General features: G+C 34.7%; 1 protein-coding gene across 1 annotated transcript in view; it reads right to left on the bottom strand.

The window, feature by feature from the left end:
* ULK4 (unc-51 like kinase 4) overlaps positions 1-21,056 on the bottom strand; it is a gene marked incomplete at both ends in the record, with an annotated part of 221,246 nt that overhangs the window by 125,709 nt on the left and 74,481 nt on the right. The window contains 5 exons of the mRNA XM_082281603.1: positions 4,542-4,634; positions 9,645-9,789; positions 9,889-9,940; positions 18,182-18,276; positions 18,363-18,414. Coding sequence (XP_082137729.1) covers positions 4,542-4,634; positions 9,645-9,789; positions 9,889-9,940; positions 18,182-18,276; positions 18,363-18,414 — 437 coding nt within the window. The remainder of the gene's footprint in view (positions 1-4,541; positions 4,635-9,644; positions 9,790-9,888; positions 9,941-18,181; positions 18,277-18,362; positions 18,415-21,056) is intronic.

The raw sequence follows: 21,056 nt of genomic DNA, 5'->3' as shown, positions 1-21,056 counted from the left end.
TTGGGGTTTTTGACTGTTTGTTTTTTGAAATCAAGGGCAAGGATTTTAGACCATTTCAGAATATACTGGAATGTAACTAAACGCTGATGTAGATCATCCTGATGTATGAAAAGACGATCAACTCATACTAACACCAACTCTAAAATGTGCCTTTAATGGTCTTTAATAGATAATGCATAGGGTACAAGAAGTAGCATAAACAAAGTCTGAAAATTGGACAATTTTTGGATGATTCCAAAGACACTATGACAGTTACTTTAATTAGCCAAGACAATAAGCTGCAATGTACAAAGTTGATCTATCTGTCATCTTCACAGGTACTAGATCTGTGCCATTTAGAAGCAGCCGATTTTTTGTTGTTTCTCTTCAGCACCTTCCTGTTTTGGTTTCTGATGCCTTTTCCCCTTTTTTTAGAACAGTGCCTAATGTTTGTCTGGAAAATTTATTTTAAGGACAGGAGGTGAGAAAGGTTGCTTAATTTGGTTCCCTGTCCTTCACCATACATCTAAGAAGGGTGCCTTATCACTGGTTTTTAGTTAAGTGTTTCTCCCTCAGGAAATGACCTTAATAGAATACTGGAATGTGTCCCACTTCCATGATCATTATCTGATGCAGTATCTGACATTCCCCCCACTTCTATTCTATTACTTTTACTGTCTCCCTTCCTTGCAACCAAAATTGTCTATTTTAGCAACCCACAAAATTCAGACTCCATATTTTAGAAGGTTTAGCTTTCAGATATATTAATGTCATCAGATGCTGTGAGTTTCTGACTAAAGGTAGGCTGAGTAGCTGCCTAAGAGTGCACACAACTACATTTTGTAAGGGTCTCTGTAAGGCCAGAAGGCAAGTTAAGAATCATGATCCAGTAAAGTTTCCTGAGTAGCACAATATAGAATCTATTACAACAGTCAAAACATTTAAGAGCAGCTAACTGGTATACCATATAAGTATAGGTATAGTATATTCTTAGTTTTAAGAGGAAACTAAGAAATTCACATAAACTCCTCCTCATTACTAGAAAAAACCTAGCAATCTGATCATTACAGACCACAACAAAGAGCATAAAAGACTCAAAGCAGGAACCAAAAAAACCCCCAACCCTTTATAGATTCTTTCTGAATGCAGACTTTGCATAGCTAAATCCAACCTCAGCCTGCTACAGACATTTGCTCCCACTATGAGAAATTGTATTCCTCCAAAAGCTCTTCACACAGGTACAATCCACCAAGAGCAATTAACATGAAGGCAAAAGAAGTAATGCAAATTTACAGTAGTCCAGAAATGAATCATTAACTGAAGCTACAACTTCCCTCAATATCAGTGATTTCTTTTAAAATCAGCAGTCTTGATACAGCTAAACATGAACTCTGCTATTAACACTCACACTGGTTTTAATGTCCACAGTTTCTCTTATCACAAAATATTAAACATTCTTGAAGAAGACAAGGCAATGGGTATTTAGGAGAGCCACAACAAAATACTACTAAAAGGTTTAAAGCCAGACTATTTGCTTTGAGACAAGTATAAAATAGGCAACTGATGGACAAATTCTGTTCAAAGCTCATTCTTCCAATATCTGCTATTTTCTTAGTAAACAAATTCTAAGTGAGGCTGTATCAGACAGCAATTGTGTGATGTAAAAGCAGGTACAAAGGGGTACCTGATTCAATTATACTCTAACCCATTCAGGTCAAAATAGACAAGAAAACACTCATCCTTTTCTGAAACTGGATTTTCTTCCTGTGGATGCTCATATGATCAGATATCCAAATACTTAAAAGTGTCCACAGAAACACATTAAAGTTGAGGTTTTTTACAGCTACCATCTTATACAAGAGGCAACTTACGTTGCTGAGAGATTAATCCTGCAGCACATTAATGGGATATCACTAGAGTTCTTCACTGCTAAATTGAAAAGCAATGGAGTGGAAGAGCTCCCACAACAGAGAGTGTTAAAAATTACTTCAACAGTGGAGCAAAGATTACAAATTATTTTTTGTATTCTTATAAAATGCTAATTAAAGGCATTCAAAATATGTATTGTAACGACAATATTTTATCATAAGCTTAAAGAACACCAAAAATATAATTGTATTCGAATATCTGTATCTATGCTATATATAACAAACAGCCTTTAACAGAAAACAGAAATGTCCAATAATAGTAGGAAGAAGATGAGATGTCTTTCCTCTGATATCACAATTTAACTAATTTACAGTATCAGCTATGAAAAAAAGGAAACAAAAAAATGGAGTGCATCTGTCTCCTTCCAAGTGCTAAAATAAGAACTGCTCAAATGCAGATGCCTCTATCAGGGAGCACACAGGTAAAAACTGAGCTGGTGGTGAGAAGAAGAACAGTAAGTGTGAGATGCAAGAAAATTAGTAGAATTAATAAAAAGAGAGCAAGAAAGCAAGAATCTCTTAGGTGAGCATGTCCAAGAAAAAGGTATCATATGAACAAACTAAATAAAAGCACACTAGCCTTTTCCTCCTCCCAATGCACTCTTTACTTCAAAATAACAGTATTAATAACTATTTTTGAAAGACATTGCAACAGTAAGGTAAATACTAATTTAAAATTTTGTCATTTTACGATCTTTTTGCTACCATCACTTTTATTCATTTAAAAACACAGGAGAAAGTATCCATCCTTGAAAGCCAGGCATTGTGGATAAAATGTAAGCTTGAAGAAGCCACAGAGGCTCAATGCAGTGACTCACATCACTCTCATCAGTACTAAAATGCAGTAGAGTTTTTCCACAAAGAACAAACTAAATCCCACAGGATTTGTGTCCAGTGTTATTTATTTATTCTCCATCACAATTTTTGCAGAGACTTTCCATCTGTCTAATGAAAGGAACAAAAGAGAGCATATGCCTTGAGTATTTCTGAGCTTCATGAATACTAATTAGTTACTCATTGAACCAAAACAGAACCAATTGTGATATAGTATTCACTATAGCATGTACCTGGTTTCTATTTTGTTCACCAGCAATTTGTAACAGTATGAATATATTATTCACCTCTCTCATGCTTTTGAAGCATTGGCTACTTCCTGCAAAATTTATTGGGAAGTCAAAGAATAAGGAAAAAGACAGACCAAGGGAATTGCCTAAACTGTGCTCCTTAAGAAACCCAGCCAAACAAATGATTTACTAAAAGAAGACTTGTAAACTATGTGAGAGACACAACAATTACAGATGGGTTAGAATCTGGAATCTGGTAGCCAGTTCTTAAAATGAGAGTGCTGGACATACTGGTATTTCAAATTATTAATAGTTCATTGAATATCCACAGCTGCTTTTTATTAATATTAAGAAAAAAGCTCCTGTCTGATGCCAGATGACCATGAGAATGAGTGTGCATCCACAATCTACCTACATTGAGCATAATGGGAAATACGTATGATTCTGGAAATAAAGCAAATTCAGTAGGCAGAGGAAATGTGCTGCTACTATAACCAGCTTTCTAGTTACAGAAGTATTCTTCATAACTCTTAAAGTACTAGAATATCTGTAGGTTAATTCTAAAAATGGAAAGCCGTTCTATTTGTTTCTAGAATACATAAAATCCTACAGTAGCATAAACAGCTTGTTTACAATGAAAACTGTTCTATACAATTCAATACATTTAAAATCTCAAGCCACCGTATTTCCTAGTTCATTTGTAGTCTACTTAGTATATTAAAGCACCATTCCCAGTAGCATCATAAAAGATTAAAAGAGGATGTTTCATATTTTGTAATAAAAAGTGGGAAAACAAATTAAATTTCCTTCCTGATGTTTTTTAATCTTGTGCTCATTTTAATCAACCAAAGCAAGACAGTACAATGCTCAGCAACCTCTGAGCCATAACACTATCAGACACCACAAGTAGACAGTGGTCAATGACAAGAATAACCACATTTTTGGGCATATCCAGGAAGATGGAGAGATCACTCCTTATAACTATCAACTCACACAGTGTAAGTTCTATGACACAGTTTTTAATTTTTTTTCTGTCCATCACAGCCTAAATTTTGGAACAAGAAGCAAGGGATACTAAGGTACTTCTAAACATACTGAGTCTACCTATACCAAAAATTAAAATCCATATTTAGGAACTTTAAGGGTAGATGTGTTTGCAGGAGAATTGATCAGCTTTCAAGTGAGTTGACTGGTGTGAACCTTTAACAAACACATCCCCTTTGTCCTAGCTACAAATATGTTTAGCTGAACAAAAATTTTGATAATGTTTTGGGTTTTGTTTGTGTTTTTTTTTACATTTTTAAAGATAGTTTTAATGTTAAAATTCTTATGATTTTATCTCTAGTTGTTTCATTGGCTAAATCCACATTAAAATAACCAGAATCATACAAAATTGACACAAAAGACATAAGATTGTGCTCTATAACAAATACTCTCCAATGATTTTTCTAAATCAAAGTGGTAGTCAAAGCAGTACAACAGTAAGATCTGTTATTGCTAATTCCTAATAGGAAAGAAGAAATTGAAACAGAAGGAAGCCAGAGCAACAGGGAATATGTAGTCGTATTACCTCACAGAAGCAGGGCTGTGCTTGGTCAGGGCCACCAGCAGTTTCAGAGCATATATTGGTACTGGGTCTGGAGCCAGCAGAATGTGCTCATACCTGAAAGACAAGATGGGAAAGGGGCAGAAACAAGTCAAGAGATATATATCAAAAAAGTTGATATTAAAAATTCATAATTTCCCATTTCCAAACTCTATAACTACAATGGAAATACAATGCTGTTTGAAATTGTACAAAGCAACAAACAAGACTCACTTAGAAACAGTATTTTAAAACCAGTATCAGATTAAATTTAAAAGCAGCATTAGTAAGAGACCACGTTTTTAGAGAAAGAGATAGAATTATAAAATATGTAATAATATATATGCTTGTGTGTATATATTATATATGCATATATATATGTGCAGGTTACATATATAAAACATTCACCTTGTCTACATGCACAAGACTTATTTATTGATCTATATTAAGTATTTTATACATAAAAAAATCTATTCTTCAAGAGACAAGTAGTAAATGAGCCTCAAAGTATCAGGCAGATTTATTGGGTGCTCAGGAAGATGATCAACCAAATTACATATGATTAAGCTCTATATTTTGTATACATAGTTATTTTTCTCAAAATTGAGAAAAACTCACATTGAGCTTTTTATCTCAAATTTTAAAAAATATTGCTTTCACTGCAGCATACTTCCATTCTCCAAGTAATATAGACCAGAAGAATAAAAAAGTACTCCAAAGCAATGTTTATTGAGAGCTATGGCAGAAAATAAAACAAGAAAAACCTCTTTGAAACATTTCCAAGTATCACCTCATGGAAATCCTGGTAAGGGAAAACAGGCTGCTGAAAAACAAAATGGACCTTGCTGTCGCTACTAACGTTCTGGTGATACCCACCCAAAAAACAGGGCTAATTTTACTGCATTTAAACAAAAATGTATGTGGATGGCAGTAGGATACAATGATGGAAGTGAGAAAGATGTAAGCATAGAAAACCACAGACTTGGCTATGTCAAAATGCAGTCTTTGATTTCAAATAGTGCTACTCTAAATACATGGAAGTAATAGAAGTGGAAGTATAAATCTCTTCATTTGCAAAAGAAAAACCATGAAGAATTAATCAAGAACAAATGAAAGGATGAATTGTAGGAAAACATGGTAGGTTATCATGTTATGAGCAACAAAACGCTTCCACAAAAAGAAGAAATTGTAGTGTTCTGGTAGAGGGAGAGGGAATCATGCAAATCACTGAAAATTTTATTTCACATCTTGAGATCCCTAGTGCTGCCTGAACTGAGGAATCTGGATAATTTCCCACAACATTCATGCTAGCATGTACCCTACTGTGTGTTAGCTCTTCCCCTCTCTGCAGGCACCACACCACAGCACTCAGATTTATGCCGGAAGGAAATCTAGAGGGAGATGAAGTGCTTTGCTTGTCTGTGAAGAGGAGGGAGAAGCACATCAGCCATGAGGTCTTGATGTAGCCTGTGGGAGTTCCCTCATAAGGGCTGACATTCCTACACAAGCACACAGCCTATGGGCAATGTGTCATGGCTACTACATACTTGAATGAGCCACTGTAGGGTTGCAAATCACGTTGGAGTATCTAGAGAATTATCAGTTAGAAGTCAGTGTTGGCTTCAGGTCTTTAGTGATTAAACTCTCTCCTTTACAAATAACAAATTCCAGTTCCCCAAGGAAAACTATTTCTCACTGGTCAATAAAAATCTCTTCCTTAATAAAAGAAGAAAATACTGTAATACATTAGAAGACACTGATTCCAAAAGCCCTACATATGAGCAATACATATTCCTACCAAACATAATAGGACTACTTGCAATTATTTTTTTTTTCAGCGTCCATGACTAAATCTTCCAAGGCAAGCAAAGATGCTATCAGGTGACTCAGATGCCAGAAGCCATCTTTCATTGCATAAGACATGGATTTAAGTCTCCAAAACTGTAATTCTAACAGTAGGAACAAATGAATCAGCCATGCTAGCTTAAAAATCTGACACTTGGCAATATACTTGTTTATATAAACACCTCAATATGACCCCTAAACAGAGTCTACTTTAAACCGTTTTAAGTTTTCTATGTATTACATTTGAGAGACACTATTATTACTTAGCACACTTAGCATCTTAATTTCTTGAGGTTCAATAAAAAAAGTCTCACTTCATTTCCTTTTCCTTGGAACTCTATTCTCCCCTCCCCCAAGGTAATACTAGTAAAGGATATTTCTAAGGGAAGGGGTAGTGATCCATCAAACCAAATACCACATGAGAAAACGCAGATTACTAGAGTCAATGTATTAGCAATTAATACAAACACATTTCCTGAATAAAGGCCATTAGGAGCTATGAATATATGAATCTTCTCAGAAGGGAAAATAGTCCATGCTTGAGATACTTTATTAAATGAATGAGTCATCAAATGATTTCACTGCCACTTCATAACACAGAACAGTTTAGTAACAGCAGCTGTAGAGGGTATTTTGAAAGGATTTTGTGAATTCCAGGTACTACACTGTAAGGAGTTATTTTGTCAATCTTTTCTATAAACAACCTTGACAAAAAGACCTAAAGATTTAGGGATATAGACTCTCTTAAACTCTTAAAAAAAGAACATTATGTCAAGCATCCTGGACTTCATACTTGCAGAACTGCCTTGGTAGTCTACTGAGAACAAGCTACAAAAACTTTCAAATGAAATAAAACTTTTTTTACACGTTTCTCTCTTTCTGCTGATTCTGGCTCAATTTTTAATAATATATAATTAAGTATATTAAGAATTAAAATGAAATAGAGCTGATGTTTCAATTTTGGATTAAAAAATCTGGATATAAAGCATTTGCCATGTATTCATTGTCTATAGCTGCAGGTTTCATTTTGGTTATGAAACACTCAGGAAAATAATCTTTCAATGAACTGAAAGTTAATGACATTATTTTGTTCAATTTAATCAAAACCCTATGAGGAAGCTAACTTTGTGATCCATAAATGCACAAATATTTAATGGAATTACCATTTTATTGATGATGCAGAAGATGAGATAAAAGTAGTAATCACTGCACTCCTGCATTTATCTCAAAATAAAGTCTGTTTATACTTTATGCATAGTGACCCACATTCTATTTCAAGGGTCAGTTTTACATTTAAACAAATTAATTTGAGAAGAATATTTATAGGAACAAAATATAAACACAAATGTCTAAGATTACAATCTTCCCTAAAAAGAACATCCCATATTAAACCCGCATGTCCCTCCCTTCCAGGTTCAACAGCTCTCAGTTCTCAGTAGATTCAAAAGGGGTGGAAATACCTACTTCTCTCCACAGACTGCCCAGGAAAAAATGGCCATCACATACCTCCCCTCTTTTGACTGTCCTCCAGTTGTCACATTCTGTCCCATCCTTTACCCAGCAACAGAAGGACTAAACAATATCAGCAAAAAGCTCTTCAGCCTCCAAATGTTCCATTTCAGAGTTTTCAAGTAACCCATACTTCTTGGGATAGAGCTTTACATTATCTTTACAAGTAGATAACACTGACTCTTAGAAGCCCTTCCTTCTCATCTCAACTAATGAGATGTGGAAACTGATTCAGGAAACACTTAAACCCTGGAGCCAAGATTCTGAGCTGCTGCAAGACCCTTTTTCATGCATCTGCCACACAATGTATGCTAAGATAGCACAAGTGAAGTCCCCAACATTAGTCTCAGGCTGAAAAACCCTTCCTCTCAGTTGAGCTAGTAAGCTTGGAGAGTTTTCCTTCTAGTTTGTACTTAGCACAGCATGTGCCTCCAAACACACTTCACCCAGTTCAATGAGAAATGTTGAGTAAGATAGACATGGCTACAAAGGGCAAGTTTCAGAGCAAGGACAGAACTCTCCCTCCTCTGACTTCAGGTCTCTTCCCCTGTCTAAAGAAAATCATCTGACAGATTTTAATAATGCATGTAGTCTATTTTAAAAATAATATTTCCAGATGCCATTTTAATTTGTACTGATACATTCTACATTTCCCAGAGGAAAAAAATGTGAAGAAAGGTGTTGAAAATAAGTTTCTCTACAGAAATGTAAGATTTCCATCCAATTCTCTGTCATAGAGAAAAGTTTACACACCTTGCATGGATAAAACTTTGGCCCTTAAACTGTAAGAACATTGCTCAATCAGCAGAGAAAGTCTCATTATTGGAAAAGGCACTGTGTTTCTGATCATAATCCAGCATCCATTCCTCCAGCCTTCTTGCATTTATTTAATGTAGGGGTGGAGAACAATTTTCTCACTCAGGGCAGCTAAGTATTGACCATTATTAACTTTTAAGGACCACACAGGGAAATACACTGCAGCATTATTAGAATAGTGTAAAATACAATTGATGACTCAACACTGCTGTACTCATCTTGTGTTCCTTCCCTCTACTCACAGATGTTACCAGCTCACAGTCAATGTGTGTGCAACACAAAGAGCTCTCTTTATGCTCACCTGCAAGTCAGCATGAAATGAGAGGCCTCATTTGACCATGAACCATGTAAATGAAGTTCCAGACCACATCTGGCCCACAGGCTGTACTTTCATTTACTCTGCTGTAGGGTTTTTTTGCTGCATGGGGCAGCAGGAAAGGACAGCAATTTAGAGGCAATAACCTCTGAGTGGACTATGAAAGATTAATCCGTGATGCACTGTTCTTTTTAAAAAGTTATATGCCATTACATATGATTTCAGAACATCTTAAATAAAGGTACAATATCCAAAATTGACAAAAAAATGTTATAGTTAGAATGTTCTGACTTTATCAGAAGAACAAAGAGGAGTATTTAAATTATAGCCCAAAAGCTAGAGGGAATCCTGTTTTGCTCCAAGAGCAGCCAGAGGCACAGTATCAGAAAAGTGTCACACAAAAGTTGTGTTTGTGTTGCATGTGACAAAATACTAAATAAACCTAGGAGGAGAAGTTGGGCAAAAAAGTCTGGCAGCAGTCAATTGCTATTCCTCTTTCAACTTAGCCATTTAAACATAGAAAGGATGGCTAAAACAAATACACTGTCAAAATGGATTGAGTATCAAGTTATTCCCCATTACAGGAGCAATATTATACTTACTGAGGCAGCAGTAAATCTCTAATGAGAGACAGAAGCTTGTTGTTTGAGTTGAGGGTCTCCCCCTTCTCCTCAGCCATGACTTCGTGGCTTAAAAGCAGTGATGTAGTTTCTGAGAGCAACCGCAAGCTGAAGAGTCTCCATTCCACTAGAAAATAAAGGTGCCAAGAATGTGACCACACTGAAATGTAACTAAAACAAACTGTGGAATTCATGCAAACTGTAGCTGATGTGTCTGTATACCTACCATTCTGACTGTGGACCAAAGAAACAAGTGGTGGGAGGATACAGTCTTCAACCTAAAACAGAATTAGAAAGATGTGGCTTAGATCATTCACAGAGGAAAAAGACAGAACAGAGATACACTTTCATTCATGTTTATTCTGCTGCTAGAGCCCTTAGTCAAAAGAGATGAATAATCACGGAAATTCAGCCCTAATCACTCTTAAAAAGCCACCAAGTTCATTTTTCTCTGGTAAACTGCCACAAAATTACAGACATTAATGTACTTTTATATAGAAAACAACAGTAACTTTGGTAAAATTCCATGACAGGGAATTTTAATTTAAAATACAGAATTCAGCGCAGATGTAAGATATTACGAAAAAAGAGTATTAGAGTATCTTAATCCTGATGCTTTAAGCCATAAACTAATCATTGAACAGAGTTCAGATGAAAAACAGAATGGCATAGAATTAAAATACATCAGGAAGGATGTACTACCTCTAATTAAAATATCCCCAAGCTTAATACAGAGACTTGAAAATATTTTAACTTCTTCCCTTCTCGTAATACACAGTCTTCCACTAAAATTTAAATTTGCATACTTAAGTTGCACTATGAAAAAATATAATCCAGTCAACTCTTTATTGTCCATGAGGGTATTGTTACAAATCTATCACCTGTCACAGGACTAGTCAGCTTAGCTCCATTGGAAATCAACTGATGATAAACTAGGCTATAGCTGAGTTACAAAAATTGAGTATTACTAGTATTCTCTATAAGAGAGTTTCTAAGTCTTAAATCATTGTTAAAATATAATTTATTTAGACAGGACATGCTTGGGTTTTGGGGAGAGGATGGATGGGCAACCCTGCAATTTTTAAGCATGCATCATGGATGCACACCTTGTCCTAGGATTTACTTATACAAATAGAATTGCTGTGTAGATTCTCACTACACTGTGGACAGGATTTGGTGTAACAAGACTGTGTTATAATCCCCCATGTGTTTTGTTTCAGTAATTAATACAAGAAGATAAAATTTCCCTAGATATGTGCAGCTACTAATAAGAAACATCTATAGAAGCTGAAAGTATGTATGAAAAGGGCCACTAACTGAAGTTAGCCTCTAGCCAGCAATAACTGCAGCTAGCAACTATTTAATTGCTGGCTGGTGAACTCTGTTAAATGAATTTAACTCTTTTGTCTTTAACTCTGTTAAATTCATTTATTTTGGTTTTTTTCATTTCTGAAAAATACTACTACAAAATGCTTTTGTTACAGACTTTCAATAAAAGAAGTAAAAGGATTCTGCTTGAGGGATGGAGTCAAACTACTCTTGCAAGTACAAATAGCCTTTCTACCTATATAGATAATGCTATATATCATAGATGTAGTGACTTTTGTAACACTTCATAATTTTGAAATTTTTCATGGTCTTTTCGGTTAAATAATAAGACTACACTGCATTCCAACAACTCCATTAGTGCAGGTTTCTAAGCTGTTCTACAAACGGTAATGTATCAGTTATAACATACCAGTGAGGTAGGAAAAAAAATGTATGTACTTAAGATCTTTCAGTCCAAGAAACCAGTTCAATGTACTGCTAAAGCCTCTCAAGTGAAGAGGCACATGTAAGTAGTAAATTAAAGGTGTGAAACAGAAAAGAGGAAAAGAAGCAGCTCTAGATTATCTGAAGCAACCTACAGTCCCTGGATATTATGAATCACTCAACAGCAAGAGCATTGACTCAGACTTACGGCAATTAAAATGACAGTATACAACATGATGCAACTCCAATTTCTAAAACTTGAAATCTTCTTTCATTCTAATCTAGCATTAACAGCAGTCTTTCCACATTAGAGAATGTAGTTAAGCCAGCTCTAAGTCTTTTCTAAGATATATATATTTTCGACTGTCATTGTAAAGAAGATTCTTTAGGTCTTAAATGACTGTAGTAGCTTATTCTGAACTTCTTCTAACAGAAACCTCAGTTTTGGTAAACAAACTGTTTAGAAAGGAATTCTCCATAGCAGGTGTTTGCCTTGTGTCAGTTCAGTGTGGTGGGGAGATCAACTAAATGAAGCACTAATCCTATGGAAAATTATTTTGTTATGCAAAAGCATATCAGAATGCATATGCTGAAGGGGGAAGCATGTATTAAATTTTATATGAACCTTAAATCATATACTTCCTAACTCCACAATCCTAATCTTCTCTCCATGCCATTTGGGTCACTGTTCTTCACTAATGTGTATACAAATTTGTAAACAAGATATGAACTTCACACATAATTATTAAGGTGAAATAAACTATAGTGTAATAGTACATAAAATATTTTTAACAAATTCACCAGTAAATTGCAGATGTTTCTGTCATTTATGTAGAGAGATGAATGTTACTAGCATTTTGGCATTGAAATAAATAGAAGAATATTCAAACAAAGATTCATTTCTTCTTCTTTTGTATGGCTGCTGATATCTGTGTGGAATCAAATCTCCATATATGCATGAAGATAAATCAGATACAGGTTTTTTTGCCTCAGTCTTTATCACAAAGATCACTTAACAAAAAAAGGAAATTATTCTTCTTTAAGCCTAAACAGACTGTATAGATTGAATATGATCATAGCTACAGATGAGTTCCTACCACCTTTTAAATAGCCTGATATCCAGTTCATGATACATTCCTAGCTGCACAAAGTCACCACTGTATAATTCTGTAATGACGGCATTCAAAGGCTGTGCTGCCATAACTGTGCTGTTATCAGTACCCAAAACAGTAATGAAATTCTAGAAACTTCCATACACACACTACACTCACATCTCCCAACTATAATATACATATGTACAGGACCAAAAAACCATGGCTCAAACCTGGTAATCCTGTTTCTGACAGCTGGAATGGAGTAGAAAAAAAGTAGGAGAAATAGACCAAGCATAAAGCTTCTAGTTTCTAGAAAAGTACCTCTTGAATTAAGAAACTTCCTAAGCTGATGCTGTACCTGTATTTTTGCATTTAGCCTTTTCTCCCATATATTTGTCCCATCCTATTTTAAATGTATTTATACATTTAGCATGTGCAATACCTACAGCACTGCATTTTACACTTCAATTATGCCTTATGAAGACACATCCTTGCTTATTTTAAAGCAGCTAACTTCATACCCACATATTCTTACTTTATAAAAAGCAAGAATGATTATTTCCAATTCATCTTTCCCATGCTATTCATAAGACTACACTATGGAGGATTCTGTTTCCAAGATGAAGTTCTTTTCTACTGAGACCCTGCTTGCATCATTGAGCTGTACTTTTTCTTGATAAACTTCATTCCCTTTGAGAGTGAATGACCACAACTGCGTTCAGTATTTGAGACCTGAGTGCACCACGGACATGTGATGCCACCACAGCACAGTGATGTTTTCTGCTTTTTTGTCTGATCATCTACTAGTCATTTTTAATAATCTAGTTGTCTTTCTGATTACTGCTGAGTATTTAGCTATCATTACCAAAGAAAAATAATACTGAAAGATTTCCAGAACAGTTAGAAGTAGTTTAGAGTTTGACACTGCTTATGTATAGGTGAAGTTATTTTCCTCATGTCCATTACTTGTCATTTATCAGTATTGAATTGCATGTCACTTTATTTTCCTTTCACTCAAATCTTAAAACCTTCTGCAACTTCTCTGTCAGTTTTAATTTTCACTATTGCGAATAATTTAGTGCCATCAGCCAGTTCTGTCTGTCACCTTCCTATTCATTCCCTTTTCTGGATTAGTAGCACATATTGCAACAAACCTTTGTAAGACACAACTCTTAAAATACCTAAATTTTTTAAATCTGATCTCTATTATCCACTCTGTAAATTTTGACTAGTTAGAAGTTGATCAGCCTGAGGGTAAGAGGGAAGGGCCACTAATGAATTTGAAGTCTTTGATGTATGACTTTGCCAAAACCTTTTTGCAAATACAAATATTCTATCCAGAACCAGAACACCTGTCTCCATAATGTTCAGTAATTTCTGCAAGGAAAACTCTACTAGTGAGGGATGAGCATCACTGAGAAGAGCCTGGCTCCGTTCTTTTGACACCCCATCCTTTAGATATTTATACGCATTAATGAGGTCCCCTCTCAATTGTCTTCTCAAAGCTGAACAGGCCCAAATCCCTCAGCCTTTCCACATGAGAAGAGATGCCCAAACCCCCAATCATCCTTCTTGCTGCCTTCAAATTTCTCAAAGCTGTTGCTGGAGGCACAGCATACTCCTCAGTGTTTTAATATCATCAGTAATCTCTCAGAATGTAATGGAAAAAATAATGTAATGAATGGTAGAATAGATTGGGAAGAAGGATGACACTTCTGTAATTTTTATTTAAAAGTCTTCAGAATCTTTGTTGAGGATTTTTTTTTTCTTACTTCTGGGAAGAGACAGCTCTGATTGAATGACTCAATATGCCAATTAGTAGAGAACTGATTTCACAAAAAAGTCTCATGTCATCTGGATTAGCTTAATGGACAGAAAGCCACATGCAGTGTAGTATTTTAATCTACTTGAAAAGGGAATGTGATCGAAAAACTTCTGTACAATATGCTATATAGTCACATCCTACACTGACATAATTACGTTGTCAGTGGTTAGATTAGAACAGCCTGTGGATGAAGAATACCACTGATGCTAAATTAAAAAAAAAGCACTTGCAGAAGTTTCTAACCCTTGTGTTGTCACTTTTATTGAAACTAATAACTTTCATATTGTCAAACAGTACGTTTCCCTGTCATACAACTTTTCCCTTGACTTCCCATCAAGCAACTCATCGTGTTCTAGGTGCTTTCATTTTAGCCTGGTTTTTAAAAGTAAGTTTTAAAACTCTGAGGAAGAGAATCACTGCTGACAACTTTTGCCTTAACCAGAGAACAACTTTAATGTTTTGGGTAAAAGATTGTATGCGCAGTGCACAGAAAATTTTTGGGAGCTAGTTGGAGTACAGAAAGGACTCCCAGAGGAACTGTCTGCCATCATGAGCTCTAAGTGCTCTGAATTTGCGTATTTTCAGGCAAATAAATATACTTAATACAAAAAAGAAAAATGCAAATTATGCAGTCAGCATGAATTCTTCCAGTTAATTATATCTAAATCTTTACCAAAATTAGAAAATCAATATTATTAGAACGCTTAGTATCTGAATTTAGTAAACATGTTTACATTTTAGGTAGGTGGAAGAAACAAGGAGTTGGAGTTGTGCCAGTTCAAGAAACTGGGGTTAATATTTCACTCCAGTCTATACAGACTCTTTTTAATGACCTTCATCATCGTATTTGTATACCCTAAAATCTAGTTTTGTAAAAATTTTCCAAGTCACACTTACTCCTAGTCGTTATATCTTGTAAAAATGCACACAACTGCATGCAAAATGAAATTACTGCTCACTGCTGGCTTTCATTTAAGCACTTTCAATTAATTTCCATTGACTTTATCACACTTTGTCATATCTAATATAGTCAGTCTCCACAGCAGTTAATCTCCTCAATAATTGACTTCAGGTTGATGGCAATCAGAAATTTGACCACAAAACCCCCAAATTTATTCTGGGTTTTTTTTTCAAAGTACGAATATAAAAGTAAATCAAACATGAACTAAAATCCAGAACAAGTAATTCTTTTCTTCTCAAAGAGGGAAATAAACTGAGATGTTGCTCTTAAATTCCTATTAATTTAAACAATTTCCATTTTAGTTAAACTAAAAACAGATCTCAATTGAAAAACTTTCTGGTTCTGCTTGCTCAATACAGACCCACTTTTCATTAAATTAATTAAACTTTATTAGATGCGTTTAAATTCTGATTAGAGACTTTAAAGCAATGTCACAGTAAGAGTAGAAAAATAATTGCATCCTCTCAAGAAGCTTTTGGCCTTCACCCAGCCTCACTCCCTAAAATCCTGTTTGTAAACAACTTGGTCTAAATGAGCAATCCAGGCTTCTGAGCTCAGCCTAGGATTTAAATTTCTCTCCAGTAGAAGAGTGTCCTATTAACCACTGTAATACTTAAATATTGATCTGGAAGCTTGAACATGTCTTGCTTCAACATTTTAAAAAAGCAGTAAGTTCTGCTGTGTGCTGGAATTTATATTCATAGATTCCAGTCATGCTCAGCCAGCAGCAATTAGAAGATATCCCTCGAGCAACAGCAATTCCAAAAATAGTCTGTATGCATCATACAAGATGAAGTACCACTTTCCTCTAAAGTAATGTATGCTGTACATTCAAGTATAATTAGCACACTAGACTTCGTAAATAGTATTAAACTAATTACTGTTTGCACCACTAGTGGCAGATGCAGTTAGAGATTATTAATGACAATGGACAATTTCTTGAATTTAACATACAAAATGCAAGGCAATTTCTCCACTTTAAATTATGTCTGAATGACTATTTGCTGACTGTCAGGAGGGCTCTTTTAAATTAGCAAGAACTGTTATTTATGAAAATCAGTGAGTGAAGTGACAGATTAAAAAAAAAAAAAAAGAAAGCTATTCATTTACAAGGGTATAATTTTATACCTATTCTAAACCAGGGAAACTACAAAAGGGGTATGTGTCAGAAGTACTGGAAAAGCATTGGTTAGGAAGGAAGTTTTATCTCTAGCTACATAACTGATATGTTGAGATGGAATTTAAATAAACATCTAAAACTTTAAACACATGAAATGAAGTAAACTGCTCCCCAGAAATCTAGCTACTTTAAAACTCCCCTACTGCGAGCCATGGGTTACTTAACAGAGACTAGGATAGTCACTCCCTGGCTTCAGGAAAATGTGGGAAGGGAAGAAGAGTTGTAAAGAGAAATTTTCTCTTCCAGAGAAATCTCCCAGACCATTAAAGCTGAAACTGGGAGAGGAATTTTATTTAATGTGCTGACACAAGGTATTGCAATTTCAGTCAGCACTGATGGACCCCCATAAAAAATGGTACATATTTCTGTCAATATAAGACACACTGAGTGTAAAGCAATTATTTTTTTAAATTGAGGTGATTCTAGAAGGATACAGATATAATATAGTGAGAGGCATGCTGACAGGCATGTAGGAAGGTATCAATAGGCATTCATACTTCACCTACCCTTGACATTTCATTCTAGGACCTTTTTGCCTTATTAAAGTAAATTGAACTGTTCAGTTCTGTACTATTTCCCCTCTATTAATTGGTTAGATTTTTTTGCATAAGGACCATTTTCTTGAATACCACTCTTTTGTGAGCATTCATGAAAAAAATATTATCAAGCTTATTTAAATTCCAATTTATATTTTGGATTAATTTTACTATTTTCACTTATTAGGACTTTATAATCTAAATACTCAACTAACACATACACACCAAATAGGGTTCAACTTCTAAAAACGCTTGATTTCTAAGATCACTCATTCTTATCCAGCACGATCCCTAACATCCCTCATTCTTATTTATTTGCTAATGTCTTTCTTAATATAAGTGCCATATTGGACGCATGCCCTTAACCTAATTCCAATACAAACACATAAGATTCAATTTGAATCTAATGGTCATCTCAATGAGTATGGTGGATTGTATTTTGGTGAAAGTTCAAGCACAAAAATGTATCAGTACAGGTTTTGATGATTTGTCAAACACTGATTCAACCATTCAGACCTCCTGACTTGCTGACAACTATTTCACAACGTAATTGTTCTGCCTTCCACTAGCTTAGCTCACAGTAGAATCTTTAACCAAGAACTTCAAAGAAAACAAATCTTAGTGATGTTAAAAGCTTACAATATGTGGGTTTGGTAATTCTAATGAAATTTTAAAGTAAGAAATCTGCTAGAGTTAAAAAAGCAAACAAACAAACAGCAACAGAAAAACCCCAACACCATAACTGCTATTGATGATCTCGTCAGGAGGAATATGATAGAATGGGATCAATCCTCAGAGGTGACGTTTCCAAGCCATGCTGTTGTTAAAAGCATGTATTTCTGTTAAAAGCATAAAAAGTGGCAGTAGTTTCACTCATATATAGCAACATACTTGCATTGAAGCTGAAGAACTTACAGAATCAAGAACCACTATTTCTAAACTCTAAGTCCTTCTCAGTCTCCCTCTAATTTCTCAACTAAATACAGTAAACTGAATGCCTTGCTGCTTCTTTGAAAATTCTCTATAAACAATAAGTACTTTTTCCTGTCAAATAGAACCACAATACATTTTAAACCATATTTTAAGTGGTTTCTAAATCTTCAAAACTTTCTATCTATAAATGGAATTAGGCCTATTAGCCTGCAAGTATTTAAATTGCTGTCAGACTTACAGTCAAGCGATGGATCGTCAGCAAGCTAGGATGGTCTGTAACTGCTTCAACAGTCAATAAAGTAGTCTTAATCAATTCTTCTGATGCAGCTTGCCCTGTTGGTAAGAGTAATCATATTTCTTCATAAACTTAGTAAAAATACATGCATCTAAAAGTACTGCAATATCCTAGGTTACCCTACCTATTGCTCTATCCAAGTTTGTTTCTCCTGAATCTATCGATCTGATGAACTCCTACAAAAGAAGCAGAATTTATGTTAAAACACTTTAGCAAAAAAAAATTAAAAAGTATAATCACTGAATTATTACAACAAGAAATTCTTTAAAGAACTGTGTAAATACAAAATATTAATGCACCTACATTGGGATAAACTTTCATAATAATTATCTAAAACTGAAAGTACTAATGACCAAGCTGTTACAATTTTGCAAGTCTGTAATGCTGTTGGACATTTAAATGTGAAGTACAGTAAGGATTATTACTCTGACTAGTATCAGAAATTATAGCATTTCCAGCTAAATAGACAGTAATTAAATGTCTTCACTGTTAACAGAAAACTGTAATTTCTTAGAAGACTTTGAACTACCTTGGATGTGGCTATGTCAAAATAACTCACTAAAATGACCAAAGACCCTTCAGAAAATGCAATTTTCTGTTATTTTGCACCATCTTTTTGATCTCCGTGCATTCAATACACACTGTGGATGCAGTTACACTCAGGAGAACATGCAAAAATGCATACATAACTTTCTATTAAAAAGCACCTAAAGTGTCATCATTTAAAGGAACAGGGTCAATAAGATATTAATAATCTGGATTAAGTAAATATTGTACAATTAGACCCACTGTTCTTTTGCTTTCACTTCTATGCAGGGCTGTTTATTTCATCGGGATGCAAAAGACATGTTATTAAGACTTGCTAAGGAAGGAAAATTCTCTGCAGAATTTGTAGTATGCTCTTTTTTACTAATGTAGTATTTAAGAAAATGGCATTTGTTTTATATTTCACAACCAATTAAATTTTTCTTATCACATATTAAATTGGCATAAGTTTCTACATGGGTTATCTTTTTCACAGTATGTAAGAAACATCTGAAGGATTCTTCTCTAATTAAAAATAGAGTTAGAAACCAATTATATATTTCATTATTTAAAAGCACCTCAGCAGCAGTCATAAAAAACAAGTGCTTCTACAAAAAAATGTTATCTTCCTGATAATTTGAAGGAAATTACTAGGTAATATCTAATTAACGTGTTTTGGAAGAGAGTAAATTATTTTGTTTGCTAAATTTTAGACAGTTTCATGCAACCATAGTCTCAAGACCGATTTGGAAACATCAAAATAGTTGGTGCAAAAATTTTTTTGGCTACTAATGCTTACTGATTTTATATTTGAAACACAAGGAAAAGATGTATTTATTTAAAGAAATTCAACTGTCTTGGGTTTCTTAAGTAACGGAGAGAAATGGTGTATATGTATTTCGCTACAGGTGAGTCTGTGCCCTGTGCACACCACCAGGAGCCTGCTATTAGCTGTGCCTCTGGGGCATGGCATGTCCTCCATATACTTCTGTTCACAGCAGAAAACATGAAAGGACTGTCCCGACTCCCTCTCAATTTCTTTGCTCAACACTACTGAAAATTACAGTGATGATGGAAGTAACTTCAAAGCAGCAAGAAAAAAAAATTCTCAATGAACAACCGTTAGAGGAAAACAACTATTCTTTTCCTTCCAGATCACAAGCACACATCTTTCCACTCCTCACAATTTCTTATTGTTAAGAACAAGACTATTGAATAAATCAGGAAAAAAAAAAAAGGACAAAACAAACAAAAAAGACTGCCTTGCTAAAGTCTTAGGGGCCTCAGTTATAGCACAGTACTTTGAAAAAGTACAGGCTGATGATCGAATGTCCCTTTATAGATGTCAGTGGGAATGTTGCTAAACACAAATTTCCAGAGTAGATTGTTGCCTCGTAGAATGGATAGTTACTCTTTCAGATTTAATTATATTAGCCATATCATAACACAGTTAAATAAAATGGATTAAAATATTATACTAATTTTTCAGATATACTACTGTCCCTCCCTTTTTCATGTCTGAATTTAAATAGCGTATGTAAATTCCTGAATTGCCTTTTCTTCAATGAAGACAGGACAAGACACAGGAAACACTGAGTAATCTGCTCCTCCTTGATTTGAGAGGAAAGCTGTGCTAGCCTGACTTCCTCAGTCAGTAGCTCAAACAAGCTGGAGTAACATCAAAGAAAACTTTCATTGGACCTGGTCTGCTGTACCTATATTGTTGTCAGAAGAATTTCACCTTCTAGAAGGTTGATTGGAAACTACTAATAAATCTACTGCCTAGTTACAAATGCTTCAAAGGGAGAAAGGGCTTTGTAATTCAACATCTACAGTTTCAAATTTTTTTTCATCATTCTAATGCTAATTTTTACACAAATATTTTCATAGAGATAAATTAAACCACATTTTCTTGGAATAAAGAGTCAAAGGAGAAAGAGAAGGGAATCTGAACACTGAACTTGAATATAATTGTTTGCATTAAAACATTTTTTCATGCTATCTGGAGATAAATACCTAGTTGTCATTTATGAAATCATGCACTTAAAAGTATTTACTTAACTCTGATATGCAACTTCAGAATATTCTTTTTTTCTCCTTTAATATAAGCATTTGTTTTCATATGAGGAAATTATGTTAGAACTGTACTACTTCATTTCTGCTGTACTATCCAATGGCACAGCTAAGAAGTTCATTTTCTATGGCTAATGTCAGAATTAGGTTGTAAATGTCACCATGAGTTAAATATCTTAGCTCCATAGGTTTCCATCAACTAAACACAGTGTAGAAGTAC

This window comes from Coloeus monedula (assembly GCF_965178545.1).
Source record: "Coloeus monedula genome assembly, chromosome: 1".
NCBI classification, from domain to species: domain Eukaryota; kingdom Metazoa; phylum Chordata; class Aves; order Passeriformes; family Corvidae; genus Coloeus; species Coloeus monedula.
This window is presented reverse-complemented; position numbering and strand designations above follow the sequence as displayed.